Source organism: Vespula pensylvanica, chromosome 5 (genome assembly GCF_014466175.1).
Source record: "Vespula pensylvanica isolate Volc-1 chromosome 5, ASM1446617v1, whole genome shotgun sequence".
In the NCBI taxonomy this organism is placed as follows: Eukaryota; Metazoa; Arthropoda; class Insecta; order Hymenoptera; family Vespidae; genus Vespula; species Vespula pensylvanica.
In genome coordinates this window covers 7,647,171-7,669,670 of record NC_057689.1, presented here as the reverse complement: position 1 = coordinate 7,669,670, position 22,500 = coordinate 7,647,171, and the positions used below count along the sequence as shown (strand labels likewise).

At 37.8% G+C, this 22,500-nt stretch overlaps 1 protein-coding gene across 2 annotated transcripts in view; it reads left to right on the top strand.

Moving 5' to 3' along the window:
* Positions 1-22,500, top strand: part of LOC122629556 — a 170,615-nt gene that overhangs the window by 12,995 nt on the left and 135,120 nt on the right. For both annotated transcript variants that reach the window (XM_043813093.1, XM_043813094.1), the window contains exon 2: positions 4,633-4,878. In XM_043813093.1, the coding sequence (XP_043669028.1) occupies positions 4,675-4,878 (204 nt within the window). In that variant the 5' untranslated portion in view covers positions 4,633-4,674. The remainder of the gene's footprint in view (positions 1-4,632; positions 4,879-22,500) is intronic.

Genomic DNA, 22,500 nt, shown 5'->3' with positions numbered 1-22,500 from the left:
AAACAGAAATGAAGAAGAAGAAGAAGAAGAAGAAGAAGAAAGAAAGAAAAAAAAAGAAATAAAAAAAAAATAAGAGAAAAGACAATGAATCGCGAGCTCGCGTATTCTCGCCCGCGCAAACTCGTTTAAATAACGTTTATGTAAGATTCTTATACACACATACATACATACATATATATACATATAAGTCGAGTGAGACTCCATAGGGACGCGAAACGATGGAAAAAGGGCGTTCGCGTTTGCCTTGCCGTAAACCGTGTTATTCGTCTTAATGTACACGAACGTTTAACGAGTGTTAAAGCCATAAAAGCCGCGCTGACACCACAAATTGACGCCTCTGCCTCGAGACACGTGGTATTCCGTTACGACTTTCGCAGTCCGGACCGAGAAGACCGGATTCGTCTTAAAGACCGAAATATAAGAGTGTTGGTAGTAGTAGTAGAGAGAGAGAGAGAGAGAGAGAGAGAGAGAGAGAGAGAGAGAGAGAGAGAGAGAAAGAGAGATAATTATGGCAAATAGACTTCGTAAACGCGAGGAGACAAATTTTTGGTACCTCTTTTGCCTCTCTCATTTGCACCTACGATCCGAAGAATTGAAGTTTATTGATAATAAGATGTGTACACTCTCGGGCAAAAGTTCCAATTATTGCTACAGTGCATACATATGTGTATAATAGATATAAACGTTTTATAGGGTGTTGTCTATATGCAAACGTTATCACGAATTAACGAAGATATTATTGCGATAGTAACACAAAAAAAAAAAAAAAAGAAAAAGAAAAGAAAAATGATTCCTTTTTAAAATTCGTTTGATATCGCGAAGATTAACTCGAAGGTTTTTCTCAGATATCTCTACTACTATATCGGTTACGTTTTAATGCGTTCCACTTTAACGTAATTCTCTATGTTCGCATTATCTTCTCTCTGTTTTATTATTGTTTTTCTCATGGTCGAATATGATATTTATTTTTCTTCGTTTCTTTTTCTTTTTCTCTTTCTCTTTCGTTCTTTACTCGAAGGAAGGAAAAACTATACGCATTTATAATCTTTTTTCTGTTCTCTTTCTCTCTCTCTCTCTCTCTCTCTCTCTCTCTCTTTCTTTTTTTTGCGTTTATTAAGTCGTAAACTCGAACGAAACATCGTGTGACTTCGTTAGGGTGACTCATGCACCGTGTCGTCACGCGAAGAATTAGCATGACATTAGGCGTACTCTCGTCGGATTAACTAACGGACGTTTTAATCAAATAATGGTGGCCATGGGATTGGGGGAGAGGTACAGAAAGAGACAGAGAGAAGATCAACGTTATTTTCGACGTCGAAACAACGTACGAATTGTACGTATGTAAGATTCTTAAGTACGATAAGATTCATCGATGGTATGTGTGTCGGTCGCATAAGCGGCCAAATTGCATTTGTACGTTTCCATTTGAACGTTTGCATTTGAACTCGTCGACTATCACTTTGGTTACGTACGTATGTACATACATTTATACGTACATACATACGTGCATACATATATACGTACGTATATACATATGTAACTACATTCGTACCATACTTCAGATCTCGTTTGCATCGAGAAACTCGACGAATCCAGCCGAGAGCGTTCCGCGATCTTTTATCATAATAGGCTCGCGTGCAAATAATATTTTCATTGTGCAAGCACGAATCTCTCTCTCTCTCTCTCTCTCTCTCTCTATTCGTTTGTCTGTCTATCCATCCATCTCTATTGCTCTTACGATCGTAACTCGCAAGGCGTCGCGTTAGGAAATTGGAAGGAAAGAAGGGAGAAGTTCTCTCTTGGAGAAAAAGAGAGAGCAAGAGAGAAGGCGGATTGCTTGCGTGCTCTCACTCATTCATCGATCATTTAACACGTTCGCCAGGATTTATCGTAAAGATTTTTTTTACCCAAGGTAAACTCTATCATTCTCTATCATCGATCGCGTAGGCTTAGAAAGGGCGTTGTACGTACGGCGCGTTGTCCACCGTATTGAGTAAGCGGTTCTCTTACTCGCCTTCGAATAATTTGTTTTGCAAACGAGCCTTAAGGTGGCCGATAAGCAGCACATGATTGCTCGATGACGCGTGTTATTCAACTTCTTCCTGCTTCGAACGTAACTTCGATGTCTTCGTTTATCCTCTCTCTCTCTCTCTCTCTCTCTCTCTCACTTCTTTATTCGAACGTTGTAACGCCGCTTCCGTTTTTGTTCTTCTCTGTGACCGGATATACACGTCCATGTTGTATGCTAACACACGTTTAAATAATAACCTGTTGAATTCGAGAGCAATTCCTTTTTGAACGGCAACTTAGCGAACATATAAGTCAAACAAGACGATACGATACGATACGATACGATAGGATACGATCGATCGATCGATCGTTCGATCGATCGATCTTAGTTCACAGAAACGTTCATCGTGTAAATTGATTTCTGTTTTCTTTTCTCCTTCTCTTCTTTTTCTTTTTCTTTCGAAAATTTTCTCCCTCGAACAATTTTACGAAAGAGTCTCTTTACTCTTACGTTACATAAGATTGCCTCGGAAAAGAAATATGGTGTTTTCATCTGCGATAAGCTTAAGTAGGTAATTAACTCGTTCCGCATTAGTCAACGTTATCGTTGAATTTTTAATGTTTCTCCTCGTCGAATGCAGTTATCGTTTCGTTTTGCATATCCGTTCTTCGATGTAACGAACGAACTGTACTATGAAATTGTTTCCAACCTAATGGGAAATATTCATTTTCTTTTCTTTTCTTTTCTTTTCTTGTCAATGACAATGTGCGAAAAAAAAATAAAAAAAGAAAAATAGTGTCTTTTTTTTTTTTTCTTTTCTTGTCAGTGACAATGTACGAAAAAAGAAAAGAAAAAGAGTTGTCTTTTTCTTTCTTTCTTTAAGAATATCGCGAAAAATTGTCGAGCGAATTCCAACGAAGGTTCAACGACGACGATAACGATCGTCGTTCGAACGATGGAACGTGCGCACGTGCGCACGCACCGATGCGCTCTCGCGCTCGCGCTCGCGCTCGCGCTTGCGCGTTTTCTACACACACAAGCATCGAGCAACCGAGCTGGCAACTTGAACGACCGCAATTAACCTTACGTAACTCGGCGTTTCCTCGCGGCGGTGCCTCCTCTGAACTTTGCCGCGTGAACGAACTGCACACAATACGTCATACGGAAGGCAACCACTCCGTTTATGGTTAAAGACCATCAGCGAATGGGAAAGTTTCGAGATCGTCGATCGTACGTGCGAATTCGTCGATTCGTTTTGGCGAAAGTTCCACTGGATCTTTTCCTTTTTTTTCTTTTCGTTCGATTTCATTTCCTTTCTTTCTTTCTTTCTTTCGTTCTTTCTTTCAATCTTTTTTTAATTCTTGTTTCCTTTCGTATTTTTATTCTCATCCTTTTTTCTTCTTCTTTTCAAACCGAAAGAAAAAGTGGAACGGAAACGTTCGCGATTCGTTTATCATTCGATTTTGTAAATATTAAGTTATGTTTCGTATCCTTCGATATTGTTTCATGGGAGTTCCGTCGCAAACGCATGGAACGAGGATCGTATGGTATCTTTCGAGTATCTACTTATGTAGATACGCGATCTTGAAACTCGACCGGCTGGTCGTCAAGACTTTATCGAAGTGTTTGTCAAAACATTACGAACAAGAAAGTCTCAGCAATGATATGGCCTAGCGCCGATAAGTGCAATATTTGATATACCCTTTACACGCAATTTTATTATTATCGCTTAGCGACCGACCGAGAGAAACTAGTTTTTCTCGAAAGGCGTTGGAGTTCTATGTGATCGTGTTGCAAATAGGCGTCGCCTATCCTTTTTTCTTTCCTTTTCTTTCATTATTATTATTATTATTAATATTATTATTATTATTATTATTATTATTATTATTAATAATATCGTTGTTGTTGTCATATATTTCTCTTTATTATATCTCATATCGTTTGTAAAATATACCAAGTGTCGAAAGGTACTCGATACGATCTACTACAACTCTTTCGTTAGAAGCATTGTCTTTACTTTTATGGGGAGACGATTAATTTCACATCGATAATATCCAAGATAGTGTCCTTTAACGGCTATGAAGAAACGTGGGTCGTTCGTTTGAATATACGATCGAAGAAACGATCTCGAATTATTTCTTCCTTCCATTTTCTTTAGGAAATCTAATCTGCGAAATATAATTAGCCTCCCTAGTGACTAAACCGAACGACCAGCTAAATTTAGAGGAAATGTAATGGCTAACGGAGTAGGTGGTCGTTTTACCCTTTTCAAACGTTTGACAAGCAGGTATTATACTCTGACTACGAAATGCGAATCACGAGGACTAATAATGCATTATAAAAAGGAGAAAAATGTATACGTCCTCTTGGAAATCTATTAATTCCTCTGAGTTTCTTTTCTTTTTTTTTTTTTTTTTTTACCAATCCACCCTTTCTTTTCTTTCTTTTTTCTTTTTTTGGTAGGATTAAATTAAAATCAATATTTTCGAATGGTAGAATAATTGATAATGAAGGAAGAAAGTAATTCTGATAACAATAGCGAACGTATTTCGTGATCGTTGATGTATAAGTAGCCAAGTTGGTACTACTTGGAATCTTAAGACATCTTGTTCCGGTTGCAGGTGCACGAGAAAATGCGCGTAAGGTCAAGGTGACGGCGGAGCATGGAGACCATGGAAGACAGTGGTGGGCAGCAGGTCGATGCCTCGAGAGGGAACATCGCACCTGGCTTACCGGTAGCGAGGAAGAATTGTTTGAAAATCGTCGAGGCTGGTATCGATGTTGACACGGTTAAGCAGGAGGAGAGGAGAACCACCGTCGAGATGGATCCATACAAGGAACTCGAGCTGTACCTCGCAAGAGTAAACGTGAGTGGAACCAGTATATAACGATCGATCGATCGATCGATAGATAGATAGATAGATAGATAGATAGATAGATAGATGGATAGATGGATAGATGGATAGATAGATCGTTCCATCGATCGATCGATCGATCGATCATTCATTGATCATACGTACGTACATTTATTCGCCGTGTTTACTTCGTTAAAGCGATAATTCGATCCAGGATGATCAAACTGATCGTTTGGTAAGGGTCATTTTTCTTCGTAACGACGTTCACTTAGCAGCCATAATGCTATTCCATAGACAAAATACTTAAGAAGGACTATCTCCGAGACACTGTTATATGTCAGAGGATCCGTATATGGTACGAGAGGGGTCTCAATCTGATCGACCGTTTATGACCCCACGAGAAACCTTTTGCGTGAGTCATCCGATCGACTTGCCTTCGGACAGTTCTGAGAGCTCTATCTTTGGTGATCTATCGGATAATGAGAAATATTACGCTTCGAAAAAAGCAGTTCTTGGTGACTTGAACTCTTCTTCTTCTTCTTCTTCTTCTTCTTCTTCTTCTTCTTCTACTTCTACTTCTACTTCTTCCTTCGTTTTCGTTATTTTCGCGAAGGAGATCGTGAGGATCGATCATCGAGTTTATCGATCGTTTCGTCGATCGTCCGTTCTTGCGGTCTAGCGCCCGCAACAAATTGAACGTGACGCCACGATTCCGGTGCAAGATTCCAAAACACGTTTCACTCGGTCGAGAGTTCGGTCTTCTCCTTTTCTTCCTTCTCTTCTTCACTTTTCCCTTATATTTTTTTTTTTGTTTCTTTTTCTTTCTTCCTTTTTCTCTCGTCGTTCACCCTTATCCCGCTTCACCTACGTCGCTACATCTGTTTTAGATGCTCCGGCAACGGACTAAACGCCTCGAATGGCACCCGAAAGCACGAGACCGGTTTTTTATCCGCGAATTCGATCCTTATACGAGTCCTACGTTATTTTCCTCCTTCTCTTCTTCTTCTTCTTCTTCTTCTTCTTCTTCTTCTTCTTCTTCTTTACTGTCGATCGACACTGCGGTCCGCATCTGTTCTACCTCAGCTCGTCGACGTCGTTGCACCGAGCAGTTGCATCGATGCACGTTCGACTAGAAGAGTCGATATTCTCGCGTTAGAAACAAGAGGATTCCAAGCCGACGAGGTACGTTTTACCGCAGGTAACGCTCGATGCTCGCCTTTGCGGCGGGAACTCGGGAAGCTTCTGCTCATTTTCTTCTTCTTCTTCTTCTTCTTCCTCCTCTTCTTCTTCTTCTTCTTCTTCTTCTCTTGCTGCTTCCTTCAGAAACGCCATTTCTAAGATTGCTTCCGCGAACGCGACGACCAACGATGCGTTTTCTTCGGGAAATGTTGAAAGAAATTCGTAGAATTCTAAATTTGGCTTACGGGAATATACCTTCCGCCTTTAAGATGCTTCCTGAGAAAAATAGATAGATAGATATGGAGAGAGAAAGAAAGAAAGAAAAAGAAAGAGAGAGTGAAAAAGATATATACATATACATACATACATACATACATACATACATACATACATACATATATATATAGAATAAAGAGAGAGAGAGAGAGAGAGAGAGAGAGAGAGAGAGAGAGAGAGAGAGAGAGAGAGAGAGAGAGAGAGAGAGAGAGAGAGAGAGAGAGAGAGAGAAAGAGAGAGAGAGAGACGATAGAGATAGAAGAGAGAGAGATAGATATAGTTTATTGGTCGTAAATCGTAAGACTAACATAAACGGTATTTCTTCCAAGGCCATTTCTCTGGTGGGAGCTCGAGATTATACGCGATCCTCCTACCACATATATATATTTTTTCTTTCCTTATCTTCCTCCTCCTCCTCTTCTTCTTCTTCTTCTTCTTCTTCTTCTTCCTCTCTTTCTTCCTCTTCTTCTTTCTATTTTTTTTTTTCTCTTTTAGTTAGACCAGGACCGTGATACGGTCCGCCGAATTTAACCTTCGATAAATTCACAGTCTTCTTCCCGTCTCCTCTGCGCCGATGACGACGTTCGAGTATCGTTAAGTGGTCGACGTCTCTCAGCTCCCTCGATACACCAAAAGTAGATATACAGGGGAAAGAGAACGATGATGACGATGACGATGAAGAGGAGGAAGAAGTGCAGGAGGATAAGAACATAAGGGATAGAGAAAAGGAGAGTCAGAGGTCAGAGACACAAAGAATATAAACGATCGAACGAGACTTTGGTCGGTCTCTTTTTCCGTGTCTTTTACTGGTACGTCGACGTGTTTTCTATCCACTGTATATCCTCTCTCGTTCACACGCTTCGACTTAACAGAAACACATGTCGGTTCTTTGGCAAAGAAAAAGAAAAAACATCGAGAAAGACTCCCTCTTTCTCTCTCTCTCTCTCTCTCTTTCTCTCTTTCCTTTTTTTAATTTTTTTTGATGAGAATCTTCGGAAGAAGTTGCGTTTGTTTTCCACGAAGATTTTATATTCTCACCCCGAACTCATAAAATATCAATCGAACGTTTCTGTTTTACCACTGCTACTGCTGATGTTGCTGGTATGGTACTGTTGCAAGAAACTGCAAATAAACCTTCTTAATCCGTATAACATAACATAAACATACGTGCATTCTATATCAACGTAATAGACTAACAAAGTTTATGAAATTAACGAGAATCGTATCTCGTTCGTTACGATCTCTCTCTCTCTCTCTCTCTCTTTCTCTCTCTCTCTCTCTCTCTCTCTCTCTCTCTCTCTTTCTTTTTCTCTTTCTCTTTCTTCTCTTCTCTGTCTTACGTGAGAGTTGATCTTTCGTGGCAGATTAGATCGATTCGAGCATCTACGAAGACGATCAGAGGCGTTCGGAGAACAGGTCTGCTTCGTCTTCTTTCGCTTCCTTGCGTTCACAGATTCTTCGGAACGATAGAGGGATCGTCGATCGCATCGGATGGTCTCTTCTCTCTCGTACGAGAGAATGAGAGAGAATGAGAAAGAAAGAAAGAAAGAAAGAAAGAAAGAAAGAAAGAAAGAAAGAATGAAAGAAAGAATGAAAGAAAGAAAGGGAAGAGATATGAGAAGGAAAAGGAAGAGAAGACGCTTGGGACCGATGTCAAAATCGTTCGATGATAATCCGAATGACAGGTTGTTACATCGAATACCACCTCCGACGCATAATTTAGTTACGCGTATATCATTACACGCCGCCATCTAAGAGACCAAGTCGAAGGTAAGACGGTAACTTTGTACTTCACCCTACCATAACCACGACCTCCCTTCTCCTCTTTCTTCTTTTCTTCTTCTTCTTCTTTTTCTTCTTCTTCTTCTTCTTCTTCTTCTTTGTCTTCTTTTTTTTCTTCTTCCTCTTCTTCTTGTTTTCTTCTTCTTTTCGTCGTCATCGTCATCATTATCATTCTTATTCGCGACGAATACATACCACGCGATTTTTCGTTCAAACGATTGCTGTGTCATTCGTGAACATTCGAACGAAAGTATTTTCACTTTCGACATTCTCATTCTGTTTCCTTTCGTCATACGAAACGTATATGTTATTAATAGCGTAAGGATATCGATATTCGGTAACTCTGATACCTACTATCACTTATACCATAAGTAATTTAATCTTATTAGATTATTTTTCTCGCAAATTATACGCCGTTTATTTCAATTTGTCATTAACCGTACCGACAGATAAAATTTCATTACTTTTCTTCGAATTGGTTCGAATAAAACTTACGAATTCGCTCGAAATACGCGAGAACGACATGTGCAGAAACAGAGACACAGAGAAAGAGAGAAAACGATCGAAAAGATAGTTTAGTTGGAAAGACACATTCGTAGATACATACATGTATCGCCAAGATTAAAAGATAGCTATGTAGATAGAGAGCCTCCGAGTGTAGCGCAGTCAGCATTCGCGTTTACGCTCGAGGTCGTTCCGTTCCGTTCTGATTATTATCCGTAACCTCAAGCACGAATAGAACTTGTTGTATCGCATCCACCAAAGTCTTTACTTACTTACTTACTTACTTACTGATATTCGAACGTGAAAAAATTTATTTCCATTATACGAATCGAGTATCTAAAAAAGGGAAGGAAAAAGATAAGAAGAGAAAAACAGGGAAGAATAAAAAAAATATTTTAATGTTTTATCGACGAAGATGAGCTCTCTCTATCTCTCTTTTTTTATCAATCTCTCTCTCTATCTCTTTCCTTTTCTTTTACTTTATCTGGCGTTAAATACAATCTGTTTGTAAGTGAACGGCGGCGAACACTTTAACCGAGCAATCGTGAAAGATCTCTTCCATCTTTCTCAAGAGACGATCTTACGATCTCGTGGATGCTGCGAGTAATCGATTTTCGCATCGTCTTCTACCAAACGCAGATAAGATCGCGTTCCACCGCGTGACGCATCTCCTTTCATCCCTTCTTCCGTATTTCCCTTTAAATTCGTATATACATACATACATACATACATACATACATACATACATACATACATACATACATACATACATAGATACGTACGTACATAAACATCAATACGAAACAACATATGTATTTACACGGCTACAAGAAACCAGCAAACCGATCGATCGATCGATCGATCGATCGGTCGATCAGTCGTTCGATCGATCTTACGAGTCATTTTTCGAAGATAATTATCAAGGTCGTTAGAGTGTCGAGACGATGATAATCAGCTTGGCCTTGCCAGAAACGTGAAATTCCAACACGTACGATGACCATAACGTTGGTCAGTTAAAGTTTTTTCGAATTCGTCAATGACTTCGAGTTTGTTTCTCTCTCTCTCTCTTTCTCTCTCTCTCTCTCTCTCTCTCTCTCTCTCTCTCTCTCTCTTTATTTAGTAAATACTTTCACTCTTGTCTCTCTTCTGTCGCGGCGGTCGTCGGTCTCCAGCAAAATACATATGCACAGAGACAGAAAGAGAGAGAGAGAGAGAGAGAGAGAGAGAGAGAGAAGTTGACGGTGCATCGCGTTGCGTATGCAACGTGCGCGCGCGTGCCTCTCCTCGGCCTTCGAGTTTCCTTCTCTTCCTTCTCTTCGTACCTTCGCTCCTGCCAACGGTTTACGCGCGTGGAAGCAAATATGTTCGCGTGTGGGTGGAAGTGTAGGACTGCTGTATATCCGGTTGGGTGTGTCGGATGTGTTCGACGTTCAGAAGCGTTGCTTTTTGGACTCGTTAAACCGTGTTCTCTCTCTCTCTCTCTCTCTCTCTCTCTCTCTCTCTCTTTTTCTCTTTCTCTGTCTTCCTTCCTCTCTTTCTCTTATATATATATATGTACATACATATATGTGTTGGATATATGTATATATGCACACATACGCATATTTTTGTTTTCTTTCGTTCTACTTGTCCTTTAAATCTTATTTTCGTTTAAACCTTATTTGCTTTATTTATTTATCTTCAAGTACTTGCGACCTACGTCGCAAGGAGAATTTCAATATCGCGTTCGTGAATGAAATCGCGAATGAATCTAAAATACGATTTAATTCCAAAAGTAAGAGAGAGAGAGAGAGAGAGAGAGAGAGAGAGAGAGAGAGAGAGAGAGAGAGAGAGAGAGAGAGAGAGAGAGAGAGAGAGAGAGAGAGAGAAAGTAAGAAAGAAGATTGAGAGAAAGAGAGACTGAATTATACACAGACGTTTAGGCGTCGCGACGGTAGGCGTTCCGTTTTCGATGAGAAACGAGAGGTTTGTCGTTTGATTATCGAGTATGACGCGAGTTAATTAGAATCGTGCCTCGAACGCGTAATACTGAGAAGTCGAACGAGTATTCTCTCTCTTTCTCTCTTTCTCTCTCTCTCTCTCTCTTTCTCTCTCTTTCTGCTTTGCTCGAGATCGTAAAGTCAGCATTACGATAGGAGAACCGCTCGCGTCGTCTCGACTTTATGAATGAAGAAACCGAGGCGTCGGTGAACTCGTGACTTCTCCAACCCGTACCGTTTCTCAGAACCACATTGATACGTGTATTCATATCGTATATGTGTACGTACTACATACATACCTATATACTTTGGTACTTATATACATACATACATACATACGTACGTAGATATATAGGTAGCTAAGTATGTACGTATACGTACGTCCACCTACCCATTTACCTTCTTCTAGAGCGAATGCACTTGAAGTGTACGCGAGCGCATATATTATATACGCTTTTGACTTTACTAGAATCCACCTTCGGGCGTTCCCTCATTTGCATTGTGGAATAAACGGAGATAAACTATCCGTAAGAATCACTCGCAAATCCTTCCTGCTTCTCTTCATCTTTCTGTTACAGAAGCTTACTGATGTTTCCTTTAACAGATCGCTTCTTGTTGGGATATTCGATTTGAAAGAAACCAAATGTTTTCTTTCGTTAGACGAAACGAGTTTTTTTTTTATGTTTCTTGTTTTTTCTTTTTCTTCCTTTTTTTTTTTGCTTGTTTCTTTGCTTGTTTTAATTTTCAATCGACAGATTCGTTTTACATCGATTTTGCACGGATCGATGTATTTGTAACTTTTTGAAGATAATAATGTATTAGTGACGTTTGTTGTACGTTTTATTCTGAGATTTTAGACTTATTAAGATATATAAGTCTAGATATTTATGTGTTACGCAAAAGAAATCTTAAAAGTTTGTAAAATTTCATGACGATTATCGTTTATCCTAAACGTACATACTTACATATAACTCGTTAAAAAAGGATGAAGTAGGATAGTTTTGCATGAAAACGATATTAGGAATTGTTTGTTACGTTTTATTAAAAATTCAAGAGTTACATATTCTAAGTGATCGCGACATGTATTTAATATAATGGACAAAAATTAATATATATAATTAATATACGTAATTAATAAGACATACGAATAGAGAGGGAGAGAGAAATAGAGTATCCATAATATAATTACTATTTATATATAAAATTAACTATTATAAAATTTCACAAATTATTACATATTATCGACAATATTCCATTGATTTATAAACATTTTCATAAAACGGTATAAGTTTAAGAAAAAAAAAAAAAAACAAGAATATTTACATTCCGTAAATAACGAAAAAGGAAGAAAAGAAAGAAAGAAAGAAAGAAAAGAAAAACGTAACACGAAGCAAAGTAATTTCCAATCCGATCGTTCTTTCGATGCACTTTCATTTAAATCATTATTATCGAAAAAGGGTAGATAGAATCTCGAAAATCGGAACGCGGAAATCGATCGATGTGGGCGCGTTCGAGCTTCTCGAACTCGTTTCGTCGGCTACGTTCTCGCAGCTGGTTAAAAGGATTTCACGGTGCAAGGAAAAAGGACGAAAAGTTGTTGGGTCTCGTAAAAAGAGAATAACGAGTAAGGAGTAAGAAGAAGAAGAAGAAGAAGAAAAAAAACGGAGAAATAAAAGAGAAAAAAAGAAGATGAAGAAATGAAGAAGAAGAAGAAAGGAAGGAAGATGGTGAAGAAGAAGGAAAAAGAAAAGAAGATGGTGAAGAAGAAGAAAGGCAGGAAGATGGTGAAGAAGAAAAGAAGAAAAAGAAGAAGAAGAAAGGAAGGAAGAAAGATGATGAAGAAGAAGGAAGAAGAAAAGAAGAAAGGAAGGAAGATGGTGAAGAAGGAGGAAGAAGAAAAGAAGAAAAAGATGAAGAAGAAGAAGAAGAAGAAGAAAGGAAGGAAGATGGTGAAGAAGGAGGAAGAAAAAAAAAGAAGAAAAAGGAGTGATAGAAGAAGAAGAAGGGATGCGCGCGCTCGCGCACGTTGCTTTCGTCGGACCGCCACGTCGGCGAAGCTGATTATGTCGCCGGACGGGACGACTTACAAATCCGCTGGAGTATTTCCATCTTATCAGCATTGCAAATTGAAAATGCGCGAGACTATATCCTTCTCTCTTTCTCTCTTTCTCTCTTTCGTTTTGTTTGGCTCTTTGTCTCTCTCTTTCTCTCCGTCGTTGTCCCTTTTTTATTTTTTGTCTTTTTCTTTTCTTTGGAAAGAGGGAGCTCGTTCGATCGCCAAGTTCACGGACAAAAAAGTATTTTATTCATTCGACGAACGAACGAAACCTTTTTCCGATGGCGAATGATCGGCCGAGAATTTTATTTCGATTGGGATCTATCGTGGTATCCGATTTTAGCAATGACGTCGTCGAAAGTTTGCCGAACACGAAACGTCTTCATTTTTTTTTTTCCATTTTTTTCCATCAGCTCTCCACCCTCTACACCCTGTCCACCCACCTCCCTCTCTTTCTTTTTCTCTTTGTCTCTCTTTTTCTCTCTCTTTCGAATTTATTATCGATTTTTTACCGGATGACATTGATATCCTCGAAATGTCTTCATCCTATCGTTTTCTCGAATTCATGAAAAGGTTAGCGAGTATATCCTTTTTTTGCTCCTTTCCTTACCTTTTTCTTTTCTTTTTTTCTCGTAGCGTGAATACGTTTATAAATTTTTATATCCTGATGGTGTTTTTTTTTTCTTTTCTTCTTTTCTTTCTCTCTCTCTCTCTCTCTCTCTCTCTCTCTCTCTCTCTTTTGTTTCTGCGATGCAATATGTTTGTGAATGTTAGCAGAAAATTATTTGTGAGAAAATATTTCAGATATATATGTATATACATTTCATTTCTATGCATAGAAATATTAGAAATTGAAGCGTGTATATACGTCTTCATTGTTATATATGTATATATACATAATTAATAACATATACATAATATATTATTATAACTAATATACATAATATTATACACAATATATACATAACTTCTAATTATATATATTATGTGTTCTAATTATATATATATATATATGTGTGTGTATGTGTATATAATTTCTAATTGACTGACATCAGACGATTCAATTTCAAAGTAAATATTAGGATAATTATGAAAATATTTTTGTTTGATGTGAACGACCTCCTGTCTAGCATGCTTCAGAAATGAATTCTCTCTTTCTCACTTAGGTCGTTTTCTATAGCACAGTAGAGACGTCTCTCCTTTTCCTGTTTTCTCTTTTTCTAGGAGGCAGCTGTTGCACTCTCGCTCGCTCGTTCGTTCCTTCCTTCCTTCATTCGTTCGTTCATTCGTTGGTTCGTTCGTTGGTTCACTCGCTCGCTTGCTACGAGAACGCACACGCCTAGGCGGATGCGCGTTTAACGCGCGTTACTCTCTTCATTCTCTCTTTCTCTCTTTCTCTTGGCGAGCAGTTATCTCGGAATTGCATTCGTTTTGCGTTAGTAGTTGGCTTCCCGCGATATTAACGTCCGTTCGAAAGGCAAACAAAATCGCGTGCTCGTTGGAACGAGCTAATTTCGACCGGTAATTTGCGTCGCCTCGTGAAAGCAAAAGAGATACTACCGTGAACTGTTCTTTCTTTTTTCTCTTTTTCTCTCTCTCTCTCTCTCTCTCTCTCTCTTTTATTTTTCTCGTTCTGTTAAAAACTATTCTATTCTCAAGAACGAACGGAACAAAAACATTTTTTTTTGCATTGATACGTTTCGATCAACTTGATACGGACGAAACGTTACATGGGAATCATATTATATACTTTCTAAGTAATCGATCGATCGTAATCAATATATTTTCTTGGATACAAGGATAAAATATATCATTTTTATTTAAACGTAACGTTATCAACGTTGAAAATAAATGTGTAATAAATGTTATTGATTTTCTTATTCGATTGTATTTTAATGCTTCTTTGAATATTGATATTATTTTATTGTATATGGTAATAGTAATGATTGAGACAATGCAAACGAAAATGTATTGTACGATTCAGAGGATGACGCATACTTTCATAGTAAACATTTCACATTAATACGCGATGAAACAACGTAAATAATATAAATAAATACGTATGAGTAATGTTAAATTGTTTCATATACAATAGTACATCGATGTGTCATTATTACGTTCTCGTTATTCTCGTTGTTCACAAATTGTTAATCTTTTTTGCGATCGCTTTATTTATTTCCTCGTACGCTTCATTCATTCTATTTCAAATATAATAAGTCGTTTAACCTTGGTTCTTATCGTCGTTCTTACCTATGAAAATTTCTAAACAAAAATACGTGACGCATCGATACATTGGGTCAAAACGCATGACCTCTATCAGTCTTATTCCGATCGTCGAACGAGTAAGTAAAACTTCCGAGTAAGTCCGGAACGTAATAGTATAATATTATTTTTACGCATTTTTACGTTATAATAAGTCGTTTAATCTTGCTTCTTATCATCGATACCTGTGAAAATTTCTAAACAAAAATATGTGAAGTGTCGAAACACCGGATCAAAACGAGTGATCTCTGTCAGTCATTCTCCGATCGTCGAACGAGTAAGTAAAACTTCTGAGTAAGTCCAAAACGTAATAGTATTAAAATACAATATCATTTTCACACATTTTTACGTTCTATTTTTAATTGAATCGTAATTTTTCATTAACGTTAATATCGCAAATCAATATCCGTACCATTGTGCTCGAATAATTGATAGTAACGACGTCCACGAGGTTATCAATCGTAACAATTAACCTCTATAACGATCTGCGTAGTTTGAAAATCACATACTATCATATACGTACGTTTATCATATACGTATATTATAATTAATTATTAATTCGAATCTGCTGTTTTCAACGTTCTTTAAATCCTAAGGTTATATCATACAACTTATATTTCACATCGATATGATATTTTTCTCTATGAATACAAAAATAGGACAAAGAACTCTTCATAATTAGCAACATATATATATATATATTTATTTATATACACATATTATACACATATTATATACACACACATATATATATATATACACATACACACACGCGCGCATATATATATATATATATATATTCGATACAAACGTTATCAGCATTTAGTTATTTATAAAAATTTATAAAAACGTAGAACGATTAGTTCGGTCAATTAGTTAAAGTAAAGACGAAGAAAAAGAAGCAGAGGAAGAAGCAGAAGAAAAAGAAGGAGAAGAAGAAGAAGAGTAGCCACGAATTTGCGTTTATAAAGTTTGTTGCGACCATGCAAAAGCATGAACGTACGCGTGGGCGATTATAAGGTGTCGGTCTAGTGGTAATGTTATGTCACCGCTATAGGCGCTCCAACATCTCGTTTCATACCGTTACGTTACGTTTCCCTCGGCGTAGAGCTAATTTGCGTTACTCGCATGGCGTTCTCTGTACGTCGTTTGTTCTTCCTCGCCTTCGGCACGCTCGTGTTCCGTAATCGACGTCGAATACACCTCCACCACCTCCACGATAATCTCAGTCTTCTCAGCCTCCGTCTTCGGCTTCCTTATCGTCGCGTGCCAACTTCCAACGTCCTACGTTAATAGCGAAAGAAAGTAAGATATAGGATTTTCATATTTCGTGTATAAAACATATTGTTATGGTCGGATTATGTTTTATGGTCAATTTTGCTTCTCCTCTTTTTTTTTTTTTTTTGTTTTTCTTTTTGTTCATCGAAAGTAAAAATTTAGCTTTAGGAGAGCTCGGACGATGAAACGAACGTAGAAAAATAGAGTCGAAATAACGTACGTTTTTTTTTATTTAGATAAATATAGAAAGGTATTTAGTATATAATATCTTTTTATAATATATATATATATATGATATATAATGTTATTTTATCGAAATATCATTTTATCGAAGATTAAATCTTTCTATGATATAAATTGATCGTTTCTATTCGTGAAATTATCTTCGATTGTCTGACAATTTTGGATCTATCTTGTATAAGGGATCACGTTGATCGTGCATCGTCTTTTGCAATAGCTAATTAAACGGCGTATGATTCTAAAGGAGATTTAAACTCTCGAGAAGTTGCAATCAACAACCTCCCACACGATCGTTAGACAACGTCTTCCATTTTATTTCGCAATATCAATTTGAGTATAGCACTCGTATCTCGTGGATCGTTTTTCCTCTCTCTCTCTCTTCCTCTCTCTCTGTCTGTCTTTGTCTCTGTCTCTGTCTCTCTATCTTTAATTTAAAGCTTCAACGATCGCCAACTTTCCGTCGTTCTATTCGTGTCAAGCGCGCGAACTCTGTAAGCCTCGCTTTCAGTCGTTTTCAAATTATTTCGGTCGGCCTCGATCGTCTTTAAGAGTCGCACGACTGGCCTCGAGGCTTTTCCATCGCATAAAGAAAGATAATAGAAGGTAAAAGTTTGTGGCTTGACCTAGGTCACGGTGACCCGTTAACCCGAGGAAACGAAATAGCTATCAAATTAACGAAAAAAAAGTAAATACGCTGGCGCACATTGATGCTTTAGGCGTAGTATATGTAATTATTTAGACGTATATATTTATCATTTAAATTACATTATCTTTCCTATTATTCGTTCGATCATTTTTAATTAAGAAGGGGCAGTAACGTTTACGATATTTTCTATTATACTGATATATTTATATTCACACATAAAACACTTTTCATTGATATAATCAAATGCATTTTGATTAAATATTGAAAATCGATGATTAATATATTACAGACTATTTCGTTGATAATAATTAAACTTTACTAAATAATTATTAATAAACGATTTTTATGAAATAATTATTAAATTAATAATAGAAGTATTGTATTGTGATTAACGCATTCGCCGACAAAGTATATTTCATTTAACTTGATAGCTATTCGTGCCATAAATAAGTTATAGATCTTTTATTAAAAAGCCAAAAAAATATATATATATATATTTGTACATATACAGGTATTGTACTATACTAAACTATACTAACATAAGACATTATATACGAACATCTGCTATTAATAATCACACAAGTCATACTTCTTTAATATATAAATAATTGCCTATACATTACACGCATATTAATTATAGTCAACAATGTCGGCCATCGGTGATCGACGAGGCGTAAACGGGCCGTTCGATGTCGGTCATTGGTGACCATCCTAGCGGTAAATGTTTTAATAGAAAAAAAAAAAAAAAAAAAAAAAAAAAAATAGAAAAGAATTCAAATACGAATGATTCGTAGATTCGAACACTCATCGATATTATTATCGACTTTATTTGAATCGTTAGACCATTCGAACCAAACTGCAGGGGTTCTGGCAAGGACGACCAGTTATCTCTCTCTCTCTCTCTCTCTCTCTCTCTCTCTCTCTCTCTCTTTCTCTCTTATTCTTCATCAAAACCGATCATCAAGAGATAGCGGTAGAGACTGAGAGAGAGAGAGAGAGAGAGAGAGAGAGAAAAGGTACACCTTTCTCCAAGGTGGTATATCGTAAGCATCAAAGAGATAAAACAGTAAATGAAAGGAGAGAAGATTCTCAAGAGGTACGCATAACGTTTCTCGATGGGCCGCGAGCTCTTTACCGTTTGATTTAACAAGCCGATAAACGTATTATTTTCGATCGGCCTTCAGTATCGATAATGATCGACGTAACGCGTCGATCGAAAAGTTATACGTAGATTTACATTGTCACTATGTATTTCCAACATTATCTCTTTTCAATAATAATATGTCATACGTTATTTTTCTTTATTACATGTATACACATATATAATACGTATGTATTTAATGAAAACAAAAAAGGAACATGTAATCGCAAAATTACATTCTTAATTCTTCGTATCGTGCGTTCCTTGTCGAGAATAGAATCAACAGAAAAGTTAAAAGTTCAAGAAGAAAAAAGAAACGAGTAAATAAAACGAACCTTAGAAATGCGGAGTTTGTTGATAAGATCGTATGTATATATACATATATATATATACGTATACGTATATGTATGGTTACTTCAAGTCCGTTTAAAAGGCCAGTTCTAATCGATCTCTCTCTTTCTCTCTCTCTCTCTCTCTCTCTCTCTCTCTCTCTCTCTCTCTCTCTCTCTCTGTCTCATTTCTTCGTATTATCGTTGCAACGCAACGCTCTTTCTCGTATTATTGGTTCGGCAATTTTTTAAAAGATAACAGAGACTATCCACGGCTAAGAAAGACTCGAGTTGAACGCTGCCCACCTGTTTGCTCTATCGAAATCGGAAAGAGCGATCCACTTCCAAGCACGTATCCGACGTATTTCACGAGAAGTTAGGGGACACAGGATATACGCACTTCTTCCTATAGAAGAATCGCTTACGAAGAGAAAGAGAAAGAAGGAGAGAGTGCGAGAAAGAGAAAAAGAAAGAAAGAGCAAAAATGCGATTGCAGTACCGCGAGACTACCTGTACGTATTATCAGCTACGAAGGTTTTATCGGCTTCCTCGCTGAGTAACGACGTCCATGTGTTTCGCGAATTCATGGAAGAGAGTCGAGACGAGAGGGGCAGAAGCAAAGCGTCGTCCACCGTTTCTCGAGGAGTTCGTACGATAGGCCTCGTACACGGAGAGAGAAACACGACCGAGTCTCCTGATAACCGGACGACACTCGGTACGACTTGGCGATAAACGTAAAAAGTAAATCACTCGTGTCTTGCTTTTCTCGCATCGGAGAGAATGAGAAAGAGAATGAGAGAGAGAGAAAGAGAGAGAGAGAGAGAGAGAGAGAGAGAGAGAATAAGAGAGAAAGAGAGGAGAAGAAGAAGAAGAAGAAGAAGAAGAAATGTAATTTTTCTTGTCTCTTTCTTTCTCTTACTTCGTGATCGATCGTATTCGTTTTGAAAAAAAATCTTTTGGAGATCGTTATCTTTCTTTCTTTCTTTTTTTCTTTTTTTCTTTCTTAGTTATAATCTTCTTTCTCGTTTAATTTCGCTACCTTCGCTAACACTCATGTACCACCTTATTCCATTCTTATGTAGTCTTTCGATAGATATAAATCGTGGATCGTGCTGGATCGCGTTTGCGCTTAGTTGAGAGTACCTATAGTTCCAGCACGATCAAAGTCAGCACGTTTATCGTTACTTAAGTATCCGATAGGCGAGGTCACGTCGCTGCCTTTATAACGGCGTTGATCGGATCGTAACACGGTGAGAACGACGTGATCGAGTCTCGACCTGGCTGTCGCGAAAATCTTTGCTACCTGGATGATTCTATCCACTTTCGAGAGAGCGTAATACTCGAAGTCTCTCGAAATTCATATCGTATTAAATTCTTTTTAAACGTTCTATCGGATCTACGATATATTCTCGATCGTCCTCGAGAGATTCTTTGAAAAGTTTTGTAAAGATCTCGTCGTAATTTTGTTTCTTTTAGCGAATACAATTTTCCTCGAGAAAGGAAAAGGAAAAAAGAGAGAACGAAAGAGAAAAGAAAAGAAAAGAAAAGAAAAGAAAAAAAAAAATAGCGATTAATCTCGAAACGAACGCGAACGTTCTTTCTTTCTCTCTCTCTCTCTCTCTCTCTCTCTCTCTCTCTCTCTCTCTCTACGAGAATTCTTATGGAAAAATTTCGTCGTGACTTTGAACTTGAAAAAAAAAAAAAAAGAAAAAGATAGAAAGGAAAAGAAAAAGAAGAAAGAACATTCCGAAGAAATACATTTTGAGAATAGCAGATCAAACGTGTATTAGTGCACGTTGGCTGTTGGATCGACCAAAGGGATCTCTCTTATGGCGGCTGGCATTTCTCATTAAACGCGAGCGGTCTTTCAGAGTAGGGAATGTCTCCGGGCATCCTCGTAACTTCTCGTCCGTAACTTTCCTTCCTTGTTCCGCGATAAATAACTCCTCGGCATGGTCGCGCCTCCACCTCTTCGTCCTCTTCGTCCTCTTCGTCCTCGTCGTCGTTGTCGTTGTCGTTGTCGTTGCTCTAGTGATAGTGGTAGAGGAAACGAGACGTTGTATGTGTTATGGAACGAAGAGAGAGAAAGAAAGAGTGAAAGAGAGAAAAGAGGAAGGATAAAACGGAGGACAGAACGGAGGACGTGGTATCACTCTATCACTCTTGCCTTCCTCTAGGGTAACCAGCTACGACGATGTGATCGGATTATGGCTCGCGGACACGCTTAACGCTCGGCGAAAATTTATGCCAGCCTATCTCCGTAGCGTGCGGCATTTGCAAATAATTATACGGGTCACTCTCGAGATTATGTAAGCTGAACGTTTCTTCTCTCTTTCCTATACTTGTAAAACTCTCTTTCTTTCTCTCTTTTTCTTTTCTTTTTTTCTTTTTCTTTCTCTTTCTCTCTTTCTCTCTTTCTCTTTCTTTTACTTTTCGTCCCTCTTCGTATCCTAGTGTTAAACGCAATACATTGTGACGAGCTCCACTTCCTTCGATCGAAAGGAGATAAATAATCGAGTCTTGTTCAACTTACTTCGATTAGTTTATCTCGATGTTTAGAAATCAGATACTTTGGATAAGTAAAACGAAATTGTTCCGACCTATTCTCGATTTGATTTTATTAGAATACGAGTTTTATTATTGATTTAACTCGTTTTATTGGATCATAAATTTCGTTTCGTAATCTCGGTTTGCTATATGTACGATTTGCTTTGTTTAAATGGAAAAGGGAAAAGAAGAAGTAGAGAAAGAAAAAGAAGAAAGAAGGAAAGGAAAGGAAAGGAAGGAAGGAAGGGGAGAAAAAGTAGATTAAAAACGAGTACCGTTTATAAATCGACGAATTTATCTATCTTTCTCTTGGGGAATGTCGGAAGGAACACGTCTCTAGGAGGCTCTAATCCGTTTTTTTTTTTTTTGGTTAGTGTCGACGGTACGCGTCAGCTGAGTCACTGGTACGTTATGCACCGATAAAGTGTCGCAATATACGGGCCCGCTTAGTTCGAGTTATCGCCGAGCATAGAGTATTTCTGACGTAGCCAACGATAATTACTCTCGAATCGGGCATCTGGCTAGCCAGATCGTTTTCGTCCGCATGAACGACTTCTAATTGGCGTTCTATTATCGATCCGTTCGTATAGTAGGCACTTAGAAAAGTATATTCAACCTAGTACTTACTAACCCTCCTAATTCCATTGTCTTTTCTATCTCGATTAAAATCTAAGAACGCGTTAAATGCCTTTCTCGCGCGCGAGTTCGCGAGTTTCACGAATCGTTTATCGCCTCGCAAAGTGCCTATAAGTAATCGATATAAATTCTCGAAAATTAACGAGCCACCATCACTACCACTATCACGAGAAAATCAAAGATCACGAATAAACAATCATTGAAATTAAATTGTTTACGAGTTAACAATCTTATCGTCATTCTCAATACCATATTTCATAGAGATTTCACATCGATCGGATAAACGAGGTTCTCACGGATTCTTTTTTTACCCATCGACGTTCCGACTTTCCTTTTTATTTTTTTTTTATTTTCTTTTTCTTTTCTTTTCTTTTCTTTTCTTTCTTTCTTTTTGTTTTTACTCTCTTCATCGTAGAATAAAAAGTTAACGGTAATGGCCGATTAATCGATACGACCATGTTACTCTCGCCGAAAAGGTAAAATTCTCCGACGAATAAATACGAGTTCGTATACGTGTAAATTACACAGTCGGATCGTTTCGATCGGTATCATAATTTATAGGTTGAAAAGAGTACGAAGTAAAGAGCGGTGGAAGTCGTAGCTCAAGCGTCGTTACATTGTCTCTCCCATCGAAATGTCCTCGGCTCTTATAATCGATCCTTATTTAATGAATTATTATGCCGACGCGAGTATAGTCGAGACGCCCTAAGCGGCGTACCTATATCGCTTAATAATCACGATGCAATATATTTCATCCTGCTTGTCTTTACGCGTTACGC